The sequence below is a fragment of the Fimicolochytrium jonesii genome (assembly GCF_025526975.1).
Source record: "Fimicolochytrium jonesii strain JEL569 chromosome Unknown EV422scaffold_23, whole genome shotgun sequence".
NCBI classification, from domain to species: domain Eukaryota; kingdom Fungi; phylum Chytridiomycota; class Chytridiomycetes; order Spizellomycetales; family Powellomycetaceae; genus Fimicolochytrium; species Fimicolochytrium jonesii.
Genome location: NW_026515690.1, coordinates 155,999 through 171,879, shown reverse-complemented (window position 1 = coordinate 171,879; position 15,881 = coordinate 155,999). Strand labels below are relative to the sequence as shown.

General features: G+C 54.6%; 8 protein-coding genes across 8 annotated transcripts; 4 read left to right on the top strand and 4 right to left on the bottom strand.

The window, feature by feature from the left end:
* The first annotated feature begins 60 nt into the window (after positions 1-60).
* Positions 61-1,394, top strand: EV422DRAFT_191887 (uncharacterized protein). The gene is made up of 3 exons (XM_053065208.1): positions 61-717; positions 784-1,071; positions 1,169-1,394. Exons 1-3 carry the CDS (start codon positions 183-185, stop codon positions 1,351-1,353), a joined length of 1,008 nt encoding a protein of 335 aa, XP_052923114.1. The 5' UTR covers positions 61-182; the 3' UTR covers positions 1,354-1,394.
* Positions 1,395-3,384: 1,990 nt separating this feature from the next.
* On the bottom strand, positions 3,385-4,326 carry EV422DRAFT_569930 (Pre-mRNA-splicing factor SPF27; the record flags this gene model as incomplete). Its single annotated transcript, XM_053072822.1, has 5 exons — positions 3,385-3,531; positions 3,604-3,930; positions 4,013-4,107; positions 4,177-4,211; positions 4,286-4,326. 5 exons carry the CDS (start codon positions 4,324-4,326, stop codon positions 3,385-3,387), a joined length of 645 nt encoding a protein of 214 aa, XP_052923113.1.
* Positions 4,327-5,932: 1,606 nt separating this feature from the next.
* EV422DRAFT_499367 (uncharacterized protein) lies at positions 5,933-6,568 on the top strand (the record flags this gene model as incomplete). The annotated part of the gene is made up of 1 exon (XM_053068078.1): positions 5,933-6,568. One exon carries the CDS (start codon positions 5,933-5,935, stop codon positions 6,566-6,568), a length of 636 nt encoding a protein of 211 aa, XP_052923112.1.
* Positions 6,569-6,740: 172 nt separating this feature from the next.
* EV422DRAFT_191710 (uncharacterized protein) lies at positions 6,741-8,571 on the bottom strand. The gene is made up of 9 exons (XM_053065207.1): positions 8,381-8,571; positions 8,162-8,317; positions 7,956-8,070; positions 7,765-7,877; positions 7,643-7,697; positions 7,438-7,581; positions 7,224-7,371; positions 6,990-7,159; positions 6,741-6,922 (listed from the first exon to the last, which is right to left on the bottom strand). The coding sequence occupies exons 1-9, from the start codon at positions 8,392-8,394 to the stop codon at positions 6,914-6,916; spliced, it is 924 nt and encodes a 307-aa protein (XP_052923111.1). The 5' UTR covers positions 8,395-8,571; the 3' UTR covers positions 6,741-6,913.
* A 118-nt stretch (positions 8,572-8,689) lies between these two features.
* On the top strand, positions 8,690-9,700 carry EV422DRAFT_508360 (uncharacterized protein; the record flags this gene model as incomplete). The annotated part of the gene is made up of 1 exon (XM_053068739.1): positions 8,690-9,700. One exon carries the CDS (start codon positions 8,690-8,692, stop codon positions 9,698-9,700), a length of 1,011 nt encoding a protein of 336 aa, XP_052923110.1.
* Positions 9,701-9,930: 230 nt separating this feature from the next.
* EV422DRAFT_191497 (uncharacterized protein) lies at positions 9,931-10,848 on the bottom strand. The gene is made up of 3 exons (XM_053065205.1): positions 10,680-10,848; positions 10,316-10,559; positions 9,931-10,226 (listed from the first exon to the last, which is right to left on the bottom strand). The coding sequence occupies exons 1-3, from the start codon at positions 10,742-10,744 to the stop codon at positions 10,161-10,163; spliced, it is 375 nt and encodes a 124-aa protein (XP_052923109.1). The 5' UTR covers positions 10,745-10,848; the 3' UTR covers positions 9,931-10,160.
* A 1-nt stretch (position 10,849) lies between these two features.
* Positions 10,850-12,767, top strand: EV422DRAFT_191671 (uncharacterized protein). Its single transcript, XM_053065206.1, has one exon. It carries the CDS (start codon positions 11,073-11,075, stop codon positions 12,540-12,542), a length of 1,470 nt encoding a protein of 489 aa, XP_052923108.1. The 5' UTR covers positions 10,850-11,072; the 3' UTR covers positions 12,543-12,767.
* Positions 12,768-12,991: 224 nt separating this feature from the next.
* Positions 12,992-14,729, bottom strand: EV422DRAFT_569924 (uncharacterized protein; the record flags this gene model as incomplete). Its single annotated transcript, XM_053072821.1, has 2 exons — positions 12,992-14,192; positions 14,320-14,729. 2 exons carry the CDS (start codon positions 14,727-14,729, stop codon positions 12,992-12,994), a joined length of 1,611 nt encoding a protein of 536 aa, XP_052923107.1.
* Positions 14,730-15,881: the final 1,152 nt, after the last annotated feature.

Sequence of the window (15,881 nt, the reverse complement as noted above, 5' to 3'; positions counted from 1 at the left end):
GAAGTCCCACCTCGTTGCTGCAGGCGTCCGTCCGATAATAACGTGAGGGACTGGTGGGAGGGACTGCCGCAGAGAGTGATGGCACGCGCGAGAGGAAAGGCGTAGATGGCAGGACTTGCCCGCATTTGCAGAACACTCTCACTCGCACCTGCTGTTCCCGCTTGGCACATGTTCACGCTTTTATGTCTCTTGTTTTACAGACTAAGCGACGAAACGAATCTGAAGGGGAAACGGAGGGGAAACGGGCAAAGCTTGCGGCACCGGTACACGGATTCAGTCGTTTTAATACACTTCTGAAGCAAGATGAAGTCGGAATCATCTCACGATTCAGCCTCAACGTCGAATCCGCGGAGGAATGTGCCACCACAATTGCACACCCCAACAACCGTCTCCATTGGGTAACCGCCCGACGAAAACATCTATTTGACCAGCTTGGAGCGGGAGAGAAGGATGCGATCGAAGGGATTCCGTTGTCCCCAACTCCTCCAACTCCGGGCGATGCGGCCGATGCCCTCGACGCGTTATTGAGTGCCGCGAAACGTCTGCTCACCTACGCCGACCCCAGTATCGAATTTGGGTTGTTTACCTTTGATCACACTACGGAGCGTGCAACAGCAACAGGGACGTCTCCGATGCTGTCTGCGATGCTTAGTGACGGGTCGGCTAATGCTGATAATGTTTATCAGCGGATCGAGACCCATTTTCGCACACTTGCACGTAAGTTACAAATGGTTCAGTTGCCGTTGTCCTCATGTCGTCGGCCACTAATGTGTGGTATTATAGAAACATGCCCCAAACGCCGCATGTACTTTACCTCCAGGGAGGATGTCGTCGCGTTTGTCAAAGAACGCTACAATCAGGCATTCGTGAAGGAGTGTCAGAGAACACGTTTTAGGGAGATATCAGCCTTCCATGAGCGATACCCTTTTGCGAGCGGGTGTCCACCATATCATCCATATTTTGCCGCGCTGGCAAAAGCAAAAATGGATGAAGGTCAGCGAGACATGTGGGGAATGTACGCACCTTCCCTGGAATTCAAGTGGCGTAAAAAGGGGCAGAAGCTGTCTCTAGGTAAGGCGACCGATCCCTCTGGCATTGACCGCACACTCACCCATGTATTTTAGATGACATTTTTGCTCCGGTTCTCCCGAATGACCCCCTCGCAAAGCGGCCCGGCGCGCGTATCCACCAGTTTGTCGACGGGGCTGCATGGGCACAGAACCGGGAAGGAGGTCACCAGCCCACAACACCCGGCCCAACCCGCACTACCACACCCAGCGCCATCTCAACCCTCAACATTGGTTTTGCTTTCGGGGGAGTGGATGTCATTGCAGAGCGCGGCGGCGGGGTTGATGTCGTGGCAGACAGCGGCGGCGGGGTTGAGATCGTGGCAGAGCGCGGCGGCGGGGTTGAGATCGTGGCAGAGCGCGGCGGGGGAGTTGAGGGAGCTGACGAGGACGCCGGGCGACAGATTGACAAGACGGTTGACGGTGCGAACACTACCTACAACATCAACAACGAAGAGCTCACCCCTGACCTCTCGGCAATAAGCATAGACGTTGAGGTTACTCCTCTGGACATCGGACTCGAGGAAGTCGAACTCGAGGACGCCAACTGCGTGGAAGGAGTAACGGAAGGTGTGGACGACGCGGAGATTGTCGAACTACCAACGACCTCCTCCTCTCCCGGGCCGGCAATGTGGAAAGGCGAGCCGTGGCCAGAGGTGGATGAAAAGCATATCGCCTTCCTTGAGCGCGTAATCAGTAGCACGATTATGCCGGTGGGCCAGTGGGCTCTCGGGTGTGATAAAAAGGAAGGAGAAGGAGACCTGGAGATACCGACAGTGTCGTCGATTATAGCACCCGCTACCATTCGGAAGATTGTCAAACCCGATAAGTGGCTGAACGATCAAGCTGTCAACAGGTGTGTTCTTTCTTCAAATGCGCGCGTGTCGTTGTTGTCTCTCACTGATGCTTATCACACATCACTGCTCTGTTTAGGTGGTGTGCGTTGTTACAGTCCAGGTCGTCACGGCACCCGACCATTTATCCACCACTGCTAGCGGTTGGATCGAGTTGGCTCCAAAATATCAGAAATGAAGGGAAATTAAGGTCCCTCTTCCGTTTGTTCGGGTAAGTAAAGTTCTTGACTTTGTTTTCTTCACTGTCCTGCGCTTGAACTAACTTCTGTTTCTTGGTTTTTGTTAAGCGGTCTGTCAACGTCGCAGAGTACAACATACTGCTATTCCCAACAAACCCAGACAATCTGCACTGGGTCCTGTTTGCAATACTCAAGGCAGTACCCATCCCCAAGTCCGCCAAACCGCTGCGCCCTGGTTCGCCATTAACCAGATGGAAAGATGTCTCCCTCGTTTTATTCGACTCAAAGCCTCACCCGAACGACAAGGGCTACGTTGCTAAGATGGCCAACATCGGATCCATCTTGTGGAAGTGGTACATCACGGCGACTAGCGACCCCCTCAACCCTCCGTCACTGAATATTACTGGCAATGCTTCCGCCCTATTCTCCCCTCGACAGACGGATGACGAGAACTGCGGTACGTTTGTGTGCATGATGGCTGATGCCATTGCCCGTGGTGCTGTGGGTGAGGTCACGGAATCATGGGCCGATGATCCTCAGACCATCATCAATGCCCGCCATAACATTGCGCTAAGCATCGTATTGGCGACGTTTCTTAACGATGGGGATCCTCATCAGTATACGGAGGTGACAAAGTGCTAGATCTATGACTGCAGCAGTAGTCCATTCAATACCATCATTGTAGTCATCAAAATGGCGTACATACAAAATGCCTTCTCTAGTCTTCAGTGAATAACATCAGTCAGCGAATAACGTGGAGGACACGTACTCCTTGAATACTGCGAATATTGTGCTTCAAGCGCAAAATGTCGTCCTGTTCCAGCGCTTTTGGACTCCCTTTATCGAAACCGAATGCCGATCTCTCAAACTTTGCTCTTCGGAGGTATGATTGAAATGCGGCTTTCAACACATCCATTTTGTGCTACCGGTGTATGTATGTACATGACTGTATTCCCCATGTCAAGAAAAGAAGGTGAACTATGAAGCTAGGTTTTCTCGCCATCTGCAAGGTCGCAACTCCTTTGCACGTTTTATGCGTCTTCATGTAAATATTCTCGGTGCGATTCATATCCCAGCTCGATTCCAGATGAAGGTTGTGCCTTCACATCTTGGTGCCTCGGAGGACCGCGGAACGGTTCCTCGGAACCTGGTCAACCTGCTTCATGAATTGCCCTACATACCCGATGTCGTCCACGCCCGCAACTGCGTGTGGTATCGCGGCCCGGGGCTCCAATCGCAGGTACGCCGTTTCCTTTTCGTCCAAGCATCCGGCTCTTCACACATCTAAGCCTGCGAAAGTTGCTCCTTCTGAGCCCGTAACGCTTCCACCTCTCTCTCTAAAGCATTGGTCGCTGCGTCAACTTGCAGCGTCTGATGCAGCATCATCGAATACCGGTACGACAATTGCTGAAGCGTTTGACCGACTTTGAGCTGCGATGAGATATGGGGGTCAGTGTCACATGCTTGCTTCTAACGCAATGGATATGCCTCATGACTAAGTACCTGCTCAACTTTCCTGTCCTTGTTTATATCCACCACCTCTTTCTTGATCTCCTCCACCTCCTTTGCCAAGCTCTTGTTCAACCACTCCAGCTGATGACAATGTACCTTCCACGCATTCGACCCAAATGAATTGACTAGTTCTAGGTTGATCAACCGATTGGATTGGTGTTCCAGCTGTGCCTGCGCGTTCTCGACTGCCTTCTCCCATGTTTCGAGTGACGACTTTTGTGGTGGTGGTTCAAGTCGGAAGCGGGTAGTATTGATGAGGGTTGTTGGTTTGGAGGTGTTGGCTACACGTTCTAGGTCCGCGGCGAGAAGTGGATTGGACTACAGATAGAAAACGTATGAGATGAGCGTCAGCACAGGCATGGAAAAGCCCCTACAATGGTCCGCAGGGTCTCCTATTTACCTCGAACAGTGTGATCTCTGGTGGGAGCAGGATGTCCGTTGGTTTCGGTCCCCGCGCTAGCTCCTCTGCTATCAGATTGTCGACTACCTCCGCAACTAAGATCCGAATGCAAGGACTCGTAAGCGGTTCAGCCTGCTCAGCTGAATATCAAATAACAGACGTACGATCGGGGGGGACAGCTCCGTCGATGTAAGGCAAGCTATATGGAGAGAGTTGGCAAGGGTCAGAGAGAATTTCGCAACAGATTGATAAACGGGACAGCGCTCCGCGAACCTGTCCAGGTGGACATCTAAGTCTTCATTTGTCGACGACATTCTTCTATAGGTAATGGCAGCCTTGCGATATGCTTGTGATGTTTGGTCGCTAAGGGGGCTGTGGAGGACGACGTTGCAATTGCCAGTTTGAGAGCAGGTTTGAGAGGTTCGAGCTGAGTTCCAGCTGCGCGTCGTGTTGGCGGAAATTCACTCAACGCTCCTCTCAATTCTGCTCTCAATTGGCCAACTCGAAAACCACCATAACGACCAAGCTCGTTTGTACTGAAGCAGGAGCCGTTCCTTTCCGCCAACGAACGTTACCAAAGGTTGACCGCAAAAAGACATCGCGAAAAGCGACCTACTGTATTTCCGTTGTCGGCTTCGTTCTGCCAAGTTGTGGCAAAATTCGTCTTGAAAACAGGTCTTCCCCTTAACCTCAGCCGCTATGCCGAAAAGGCGAACCTCAGCCGCTGCTGCCAGAAGAGGATTCGGTGCCGAGGACTCAGACTCTGCCGGGTTGTTCTTCGTCGACAAGCGCGGCGACGCTTCTCTCATCACAACTCTCGAGTCACTGCCAGTTCTAAGCGTCTCACCTCCGCCACCAAACTTGTCACCATCACCAGGCGTGACTGAGTTACAGAGCGACTTTATCAGCTTGCACGTTACAAAGAAAGAGCGACAAAGGAGGAGGAAGGACGGGAAAAAACAAAGCCCGCGGAGTGTAAAACCTGTGGTAAAGGACAAGTGGGTGCAGGAAAAGTACTTTGCAACGCCGCAGGGCAAGGCTTGGCCAGACATGGAAGTCGACGACGACGAGGAGGAGGAGTCAGAAGATGGTGCCGGAGGCGAGGATGTGGACATGAATCCGGAGGAGATGGCGGTCGCTCTCGACTACCTCCAAAACGCGTCGGTGGGCGGGTTAGCCGACCTATCAACCATGATCAACGACATCTCGTCTCTGGGCGCCTTGTCCTACTCGATTGGGAAACCCGACGCATGGATGGACGGCGCGGAGGCGGGGTTGTTTGAAGAGATGCTTACTGGGCTCGATGACGGCGTGGCCGATATGGATATCGATGGCGACTTGATTGAGTATGTGGAGAGTGATGCAGAGGATTCGTCGTCATCGGATGGGGAGGTCATAGACATCCTTAGCGGAAGTGACGAAGACGATGATACTTACTTGAAGCGCGATTTCGAGGGTGGCAAATCGACATGGGGAGACACGGATTCATCTGATGAAGAAGGCGGGGAAGGTCTGCCCGGCTCGCGGTACCCTCGAGCAACGGCGGAAGAAATCCGATTAATGCAGATTCTGAAGGGTGACTTCCAGCCAACTTCTCCTCACACCCCAAATCCTAGTCGAACGCAACTGCGGAAGGCAAGGAATCGGCAGGCCGTCGAAGCTAAAAAACAGCGCAAAGTCGATCGAAAGCAGCTGGGCTCAGATGCTGCTGTACGTGCCCTCCGAGCTCACTTGTCCGGTGGGCTTGCGAAAGGCCACGGAGCTGAAATCAGCGGACAGGTGTCTTCCTATCTCCGTCATGTGGATAGGAAGATTCGGTCATTTGTGTCCGGGGTCGAGGAGGAAGAAGGCTCGATGGAAGAGACATCTCACTTCGACTTCCCCAGGATCCGATCTGCCGACTGCATCGACCTAGCGCCGATGCCCAGCGCCATCCGCCGTCTCGTCGGCCTGCTGGCCTCGCGGTACCAGCTCACAGTCACAAGCAAAGGCAAAGGCGCGACCAAACACAGCGTCCTCGCTCGCACAAAGCAGACCCGAATACCCGTCGCCCCATCCTCTGGGACACACATACCCACCGAAGACCTGATCAGAAGCGTCATTAGCGAGTCTGGGGGCAGATTGAAAGGCAACGCGCGGCCTGCTGATCGGTTTGATAGGGGTTTTCCGGATAAGAGGCATAGGAAACAGAAGCAGAGCAAGGCGGGGACGACTGTTACCACCCGCCTGCAGAACAAAGGTGGCGGCGGTAGGAAGACGCCCGCATCGGGCCGTGGGAAGGGTGGGAAGGGCAACAAGTCGGGCTCTCGCGCACCAGGCACAGGCAATGCTGGGTCGGCGCCGAATCCCGCCCAACCGCGTATTGGGACTACGGTGGGTGAGGGTAGCGCGCCTATTGGGGAAAGCAACGTGGGACACCGGATGTTGAAGGCGCTTGGTTGGGCGCCGGGGCAGGCGCTGGGTGCTAGGGGCGGCACTGAGAGTGGAAACGGTCTGATCAATCCGGTCGATGTGATTGTGAGGGGAAGACGGTCCGGGTTGGGGAATGCCCTGTGAGATGGCGACGGCATCATTGGTGCCGACTCTTCATGGGCATCATGGCGTACATTGTCCGACAGTCTACGCGTTTCTGTAGACGTCCCCGTTGCACGTTTTTTTTTGGTTGAATGATCATCTCTCTAGGAAAGCTTGTTTTGATTTCTTCTGCCGGCCAATGTGCTTGGGTCGAGCTTGTGCGCTTCGTGGTACTATATATCGGTTCAGGAAACCAGCGAGGCCTACACCGTCTCTGGCGAACAGGTAGATATAGGGAGGGCGATGAAGTCTCCCGGTCTGGTTCTACTCTAAAATCTAGTGTACATGCATCCCAAGGCGCTCGCACCAATAGCATGCAAACCGCCTTCAGAATAGCTGTCGAAGAACATAATGAGTTTCCACTGGTTGCATCATCACATCAATGAACTCCATCTTCGCCTACCAGTTTGTAAGGGTACGACCCGTTCTTTGCTCGGAAAAGCCTCAGTGCAAGGGAATAAACAATGACAAAACCCGCCGCGCATGCGTACGCGGCCGACCGTTGGGACGCGGGGTGCGAAATAGTGGGGATTCTGGTTACCAGCGCCACGAAAGATATTGAACATGCTGCGTCTGCAAATCACGCATCCGATTAGTCCTGGCACAACAACGTGCGAACACCCAGAATAGGCCTCACAAAGCACTGCAATGATATGCGTTTCAAGGATGTACTGGTTCTGAAATCCCGGAGAGATAAATTCCGGCTGCTTATCCCGCGTTCCTGTGTACGGCGGCCCACGGATAGAATTCCACATATGGCCAGAACTCATGATCACAACCCACGCCTATTGCAACAGGAGTCTCGTTAGCTCATCCGAACGTGCCCATGACGCATCCGAGTCTATACTCACAATCAACACTGTGGACCAGACTTTGCGGCTCTGTACACCTGCCACAATCGCAGGCCACGCAAGCGCAATGAAGAATGCGAGCAGGATGAACGATCCTACCATGGTTCCGTATATTTCCCAATTCATTGGTCTCTTGATGATGAACTATACAATCGAGTCAGAATTGGTGGTCGATGCTGCCACGTGCGATGCTACGCGACTTCACCTCATGCTTCACTATATCAGAGGCGTATCGAGCAAGTGCTTCTGCTTTGAAGCCCCTGGAATACATGTTCCGCGTGTAAGCTCCACAATCTTAAGAAACAGAGTATATCATCGGTGCCTTACTGTCTATTTAAATTGTAATGTTCAGGCTCATCGCTAGTAGAGCTATCATCAGTTGCTAGCGGCCCTTCAGTCGGTGGATAGTGCAGTACCATGGGCACAGTTTTCACATGGAACTGATGTATTACATGAGGTGAGCTGGATTACCCGTGAAACAACGTCCAGCGCTCATGTACATCCACCCCCCGGCATACCTGATCGAAGATTTCCCGACCAGCAGAAAAGTCTAGTTGCGCAAAGTACAGTGAATGCGGCACACCGGCCTTATGCCATGATTTCGCCACCAAGTTGTACTCCCTTTCGAACTGGCTATTGTGTGCGAGTATATAGTCCAAAGCACGAGCCGCATATCAGAGCACATATCACCAACGCCACAATTCACGCCAATTGCTGAGCTGACCTGCAAGGCAAGCAGCTCATTTCCGGCGCCAAGGCCGTCAAGCAGACGAATAGCGAGTAATTCCTCGGCGCCTCTGTGAATGCCATAAAGTCGGCGGTGTTGAACTTTATGGCGGCTTTGCGATCCAGCTTCCCATCGAGTCCTTCGATTTTCGAACTTAGTGAAGTGGCTAGCGTTGGTATTATGCAGAGCAGTGCTGCGATGAGCACTGCTATGGACCTAAAAACTGACATTCTCGTCGGCTGGGAAAGAGCGGGTGACGCCGTGATGTTCTCCAGATTCACCCTCCAACTAGCCCTCCAATATGCAATTCACCCGAACCCTAACCCTAAGTGCATCGGCAGCGAAACCTTCACCTCTCGCAACTTCGAAATCGCAAGCGGCGTGGCTTCGCTCGCGTCGCCGCCTTCCACCAGCTAGACCAGCTCTCCGAGACTCCGACCCACGGCTTAACTAACTCGATCGCTGGTGGGTTATCCAAAGCATCCCCCAAGTTACCAGATCTTAGACATAGAGATACAGATAGTCATGACTCAAACCGCCAACGCTGATACGCTAACCCCGGCCCAACTGTCCTCCTATCTTGCCCGCATCGGGTTCAAGTCCGCCAGCAATGACGCCTCCGCCGCGCTTCCGACCCTAGAGACCTTGGAGCGTGTGCAGCACCTGCAGTTACATTCTATCCCCTACGAGAACCTTTCGCTGCACTGGCGTATGCCGGAGGCCATTGGCGGCGCTGCGTGTAGCTTGGCGCCTGCCGACTTGGTGGAGAAGATGTGTCTGGGTGGGACTCGGGGTGGCTACTGCTTGGAGCTGAATGGGTTGTTGGCACGTGCGCTCCGGGCGCTGGGTTTCCAGGTCACCGTATGCACCGCCGCTGTAGTCTACGACGCTGCGGTTGAGAGCAACAGCAACACGCAGCGGAGCGAGGCCGAGAACGAGGACGCTGAGGATGACTTATCGAGCGCTTTGGAAGCTCAAGCCTGGCCTACCCACACGCTGCTCCTCGTTTCGTCAACTGCCATGGAAGACTCATATCTCGTCGATATTGGCCTGGCAAAGTACTCGCTCACGGAGCCAATCCTGATCCAAGACAAGGCGCTCGGCGCAGGCATCATGGGCAAACAGTTCCGCCTGCGTCTCGCCACGAACCCATCCGACGCCGACCCGACCTGGATCCTGCAGATCAAGACCCCCAGCGACCCCAGCGTCCCATGGAAGTCTTACTACCGCTTCAGCGCCACCGCGGCTGACCCGGCCGCCGTGGACCAGATTAACACCTGGATGTCTCGCGCCCCCGAATCCCTCACCCCGCAAGTTCCGTTCGCGACCATGCTCATTGCTGGCATTGGGCAGGTCAGCATTATGGGCACAGAGGTGGAGATCCGTAAGGGACCTTCTGACGTTGAGCGGTGGAAGATTGCGGACGTCGATGAGGAGCTTGAGCGGGAGATGAAGCAGTGGTTTGGGGTCGCGGGGTTCAGAGACGGCGGTGTGGTGCGTGTGAGAGTAAGGGAGACCCCTGCTCCGGCTTGGTAAGGGATTCGGACCAAAAGGCGTGCGCTCGTTTCCATTCCCTTCTATGGCATTCCAGTTTCTCGTTCAGAGCGATCCCAATATTTTACTTTTGCAGTCACCATATATTCAGAATGGATTTGCAAGGGGTTTCGGTATCCACAGATAGAAATCAACATAGATGCATAGGAACTAATTTAAACCCATCTCCATGATCCTGTGCTATGCCATCCTATGATTCTGGGACTCTGAATTGCTGTGCCATCCGACCTATTCGAGTGTTTCCCAATGAACCGCTCCTCTCATATCCTTTGAGTCCTCCTGTGGATGTTGCCGCGTCGAGTATGTTGTCGGATATCGTTTCTGATGCGTCGGTCCTTTTGAGTGAAGTTAACGACAATCCTAGTCGTCACCCATCACCCTATATATAAGTTCTCCCAACTCGGTGTTTTCCCAAAACTGCAGCTTGCACGTCCTTCTCGTCTCATCCAGGTCCAACTTTCGGGATATCGTAGTGTTCCGACAAGTTCTCCAAATATCTGTTGAACTCCTGTAGAAATCAGCCGCCATCAGTATCGATGTCCCCTAAATGTGCCCCGTTTCCGTCCCTCCACTCCCCGTGATCCAGGCGTCACTCACCGCCACCCGCTCCTTATGACTCTGCGACGCCGTCTTAGCTATCCGATCCCGCTGCCTTTGTTTCTGAATCTCCTCAAACTTCACTTCGGCGGCTGTTTTGGTACGCGGTGGTGGTAGACTGGAGGTTTGGGAACTGGATGCTGTGGTGGAATCTGATGAGAAGATGGGGTCGGAGGATGATGTAATCGAGGCTGAGAGGGCGGCGGAGAGCTTCTCTTTGTCCTTTTTGGACTTTTTGGATTTCCTAAAGGTGCGAGAGCTGCCATTAGCAATGTCCGACCACGCACATCAGAAAAGGCAATGGTTGCTTGCCAGAGCACATTGTGCTCGAGCGAAGACCCCAAAGCGGCTGAGAAGAACTTACTTTTTTATCTTTCCCGAGTCCAGCCCCTTGAGCTTCAAAGAGCCCCCTGCGAAATCGTAGGACATATTGAACGTCTCTTGGGTGAGAGCTGCGTACAGTATTAGAGTTGGGTGTGAATTTGCGAATCCAAGTCTGATGCAAGTCAAATCCAAGTCTGCCAGACGCGTGCTGGGGATTTGTCACAAACGCCAAGTCTCAACGAGTGCACGCCTATATAAAAGCACCCCCTTGAAAGGCAACCAGCTTCCCCGCATTCACAACTCTAGAGAGCCGGCCACTGTGTCTTCCCAGCAGCGACATATTGAGCATAGGGTGAAGCTAGTGATGCGGATAGAGTGACTCCTAGATTTTGCAAAGCAGTCGCATCCTCACGACGGACCTGCCATCTCCACAATGTCGCTTCGCGTAGCTCTAATGGCCGCCGTAGGCGTTGTCTCGTTGATCACCGTTGCAGTCGCTATCTTTGTCAACAGGCCCGGGAACGCTCATGCGCAGGGACACAGCAGCAGCGGGGGTGGCCAACCTCAGCGGACCTCCAGTCGGGCTCCTCCCAGGCCCGAAGCCCCCACCTCAGGCACAGCAAAACGTGGACAGAAGGAAGACAGTCCGGCAGCAGCAGACGCTGAAGGACTACATAAACGGCGTGGGCGGACTGCGGAAGGAGAGGATGATGTTACCGTTGTTGTAGATGGGAAGCCCGGCGCGAAGGAGAAGGCTGACCAAGGCGTATCGGTGGAGCTGATTGATTTGCGGGTCAGTGGAAAATCGAACGACGGACAGAAGGATGACGGTTCATTCGAGAAGGCTATTGGTGATAGGATCAAGGAATTCTGGGGAGAGGCGCCCGTTGAGAACTCGGGTAGTTCCACTGTCCCCGAAGTTGGGGGCCAGAAAGGCCAAGACGGGGATCTACTCGGCTTGTCAGCAGCCGAGGCGGAGATTCCGAAAGTAGAGGAAGAGGTGGAAAGCGCACAAGAGAAGGCTCCTGTTTCCGTCGCGGATGACACGATCCTTGGGGTAACCGATAACTTACCCGAGATACCCACGCCCACCACCGAAGAACCGCAGGACATTGCTCCTCAACCCTCCGTCCCAACCGACCAACCCTCCAACGTCGCCGACGTGACTGCGCCGATCCCATGCGTCAGTGAAGCCGACGCCGGCACCGACAGCCTGAAAGCCCTCCAGGACGACGTGGAAACCCTCGAAGAGCAACTCCGGGCCCGCAAGACAAAACTGCAGCAAGAGTTGGCAGATGTCGGGTGGACAGAGGAGCAATTCCGCACTTTGGTCGGTTTGCAAGGTGCTACTGCTGCTGGTAGTGACCATCATTTGGCGGCACAGAAGAAACGCGAGGAGGACGGCGAAGCGAGCGTGTTCACTATGGCTCCTCAGAATGTCGGTCCGTTGGCGTCTGTCCATCTGTTGAAGCAGGCTGCTGAGATGCGGAATTCGGAGATCATTTTGGAAGACCTGGACGCATCTCACCGCACCACTGAACACAGGCCGGTAGACGCCGTCGCCGCAGTCTCATATCCGGATCACCCTGCCACCGTACTATCACCCGACCACCCGGCTACCTCACCATCCTCGAACATCATCTACCTCCAATCCCTCTCCGCCTCCTCTCCCTCAATCCCGAGCAGCCACCACCATCGCACCACACTCCCCCCCACGCTTGATATGCACTCTCTCGCAGAAGTGCAGTTCATGGATTTCAGCCACGTGGGCCACGTCGAGGAGCTCGCCGAGGCAAGTGATGAGGACGCCGGGCGTGTCGCGGAGGAGAAAGAGTCGGTGTTCTCGGGGGAGAGTGGGTGGACGGCTGTTTCGCCGCCACCTGGGCATGCGTTGGAGTTTTGAAGGGATTGGTTGACGTTTCAGTGGCTTTTAGAGTGGTTGTGTGACCTCCTTTTTTTTCGATATGTGTATATTTCGATTAGTGGCAGCATAGCAGTTTGTCAATCACCCGCTTTCTTGCTGGCGGCACCTAAGCTTTCCTACAACCCCTTACCCTGAACGTGAATCAAAGTCGTGCCCGTGAATTCTGCACTTCCGTCGGTGAGATGTCGGTATGATTAAGAACTAGTCTGCTACTGTGCCAAAATTTCCCCCGTCCTCTAGCATAACTACGACGAAAGGGCCGGCTAGATCTAGGGGATCTACATAAACTTTCGAGGCATCCCGCAGACATCCCAAGAATGGCTGAGACCCTCCGCGCGATGCAGCAAAACTTCATTACCCCAAGACCCAAAAATTCCTCAAGACTCGGTCTATCGCACGTGTGAACCCCAACATGCATTCGGAACTCTTCAATGAATGTTGTTCGTCCGACGCATAGCAGCCCCAGCTTGCAACGTAATCTTCATGCCGCCCGCGCTTTTCAACGGTGGCAGCTGCCCATCAGCGGGCGACGGCATTTGCGGCTGCCCCGCTCCAACCGCCGCATCCGCCCCAAACGGTCGAGACGTATTTCTGGGAATACTAGAATCCGCGTTCGGTGAATTCCCGCTGCGCGCTCGTTGACCCCCTGGCGCCAAACCCGTGCCCAACCCCGCCGTATAAGGAACACTCGCACGTTTCCGGGATTGTTCGTATTGCGACTGGGACTGTTGGGAAGAGTGCCAGTTGAATTTTCCAATGTTGGAACCGGGTGCGGCGGCGACTACCATCCCACCCGGCGCGCCTCCGATTCGCATTGCTGGCCCTCCACCGAAATTCGTCAAAGGAGAGGCTCCGTTGCCGGGCTGATAGTGAGCGCGGGTGGTAGAGGCGGTCGGGTGTATTCCGCGTAATACATTGGCATCTGCTGGGATCTGACTGATGGCACTCTGGATAGCGTGCGGCACAAAGTTGGCAATCAAGGCATTTCCCGATGGACCGCTGAACGCTGGCTTAGCTGCTGTCTGGCCTGCTTTGAGCCCATCGCCTGGGAGGCCCGCACCAAAACTGCTAAAGTTTAACGCCAGCGTACGAGGAGCCAGAGCTTGCTTCGGTGCCAACTGCTGTCTACTGGCTCCAGCACCAGCCCGGCCACCACGCACAGGACGAACCACAGGAGGCAGCTTCTTCGACGCAGCCTTCGCCGGAGCGGCTGGTGTTGTTGGTTTCTGTTCCGGTTCTTCCTCCGCTACGTTCTTGGCCTCCACCTTGACATCAGCGACCGGCGTCGGCTCCGCTGATACGCTGACGGCTTCCACGGCCGGGGCAGCTGTGTCGGTTGCCACATCCTCAGTCGGCGCAGGTGCTTCCTGGGTTATCGCAGTTCGTCTCTGTTCAGCAGGTCCATTCCCATCCTTCCACACGTCGTGATACGGCAAAGGTTTCTCCTCCACCACCAATTTGACGGCCGGCTCCACGGTTGGCGTCACTTCAGGCGCCGCAGCAGCTTCGGGTTCCTCCTCTTCCTCAGCTCCCGACATTCCCAAAGCAACCATCGCGGCATCGTATTCAGGAGTTCCACTCTGAATGCCGACTTCTCCCAAGTGCGTTTGATACGAAGCTAGAGCGGCGCTGTGCGGGGAAACGATATTGTGTAAGTTGACCGAACGGAGGAAGCCGTCGAACGCGTCCATAGACTTGAGCAGACGATGATGTCCACCAGCATCTGAACACTGCATGAGCGTTGAAGCATGCTTACTTCAGTTTTTCTTCTTCCAGTTGCATGTTGACGGTCTCATCGCCCTCCTGCTGCTCGGCACCGTCTGCATCTTCAGTGTCCATTCCCGCAAAGACATTTTCAAGTCGTTTCATCGCCAAGAGCGCGTATCCATTTTTTATTTCCTCGGCACGGCGATGCAGTTCTACTGCTTGTGCGGGAGTCACCAGAATTCCCAGGTCAGTGCCTTTTGGTGGGCGAGTGTTCTGAGGAACTTCGGCGGGAGCAGGAGCTGCATCTGCGGGAGCCTCGTCGGCCGCTGGGGGCCCATCTCCGGTTTCCTGCGGTGGTGGTTGCTGCGAGCTGGTCTCTGGGGCGGCGTCCACTTGCTCGATCACCACCTGGTCACCGCTTGGAGCTCCCACGGTCGGTGCAGGTGTCGTGTCGCTCATATCAAGGCCGTGGGAAAGTGGATGCGGAATGGGTCTGACGTTGACGGAAAGTTCGACGAGGCTGGAACAAGGAACAGTGCTTGGACGGAGAAGTCGAGTATGGCTTGAATTTGAAACCTGCGGTATGCCGATTAGGCAGGAAGAATTGAGCGTCGAAGGGGGTTTGTGGGGAAGGAACAAACGGAAGGGGGCGTTGCTTTGCACTTGTGCCTATCCAGATGGATGGAGGCAATAAGGCTTACGCGTAATCGTAAGGTAAACAGGGTGCAAACGGCGCCCTCCCCCCGGCGTCTGACGGTGTCTTGACAGTGACAAGCGGTTGGACGGCTCCGTGCTGCCTCCTGCACAGGAATGACATCCATACATCATTCTCCTCGCCGTCTCCTGCAGGGGCATAATAGGAGTGTTGATTCGTAACTACCCCGTACGTGCTCCTGCAGGAGTGGAGACGCGTTGATACCCCTCGCTTGCTCCTGTCGTACGTGCATCCGCTCAGCAGAACCGTACGGCCGTCGGAAACTTCATGCTCCCGCGTTGGAAGACCTATCGCCGGAGCAAATCATTTCGTACCTGTGAACGTTCTGCCAGCATCGTCGCTGCGGAGTGGCGGTCCCCTCGTAAATCGCGGCCTCATCTTTGGCACTACCATCAATCAGCAATCATCACCACTGAGCACCAACCACCATGTTCCTCGATCTTTGAGTCCAGGAGGAGGTGAAAGCCCTCGTGAGTCCTCCGTCGGCCGCCGCTGCCCAAGACAGCCGGGTCCTCAAGCTCACGGGACAGGTGGCAGTGCTCGAGAGCTTGTCGTACATGGAGCTGCGAGCTGCAGCAAGGGAATCGGTAAAGTTTCACCGTTATGCTTTTGGTCGTCTTTTGTTCAATTGCCGTTGTCTGTCCCCTCTGTTATCTTGGCTGACTGCTCCAGGCCTACAAGAGGCACGAGTCGCGGGCGGTCGACCGCTTCGACCTCCTCAGCGGTCGGGTCTGACCGCAACCGCGGCGACCTGTTGATGGAGCGCGGCTCCTCTCTGAGGCCTTCGAGCGGGATCGCCCTAGCGAAGTACCACTGCTACAGCTGGGGACAATAGAAGGAGCTCTATGTCGATGTCACTCCGCAGATCTGCATACTATATATACCTTCACATGAAA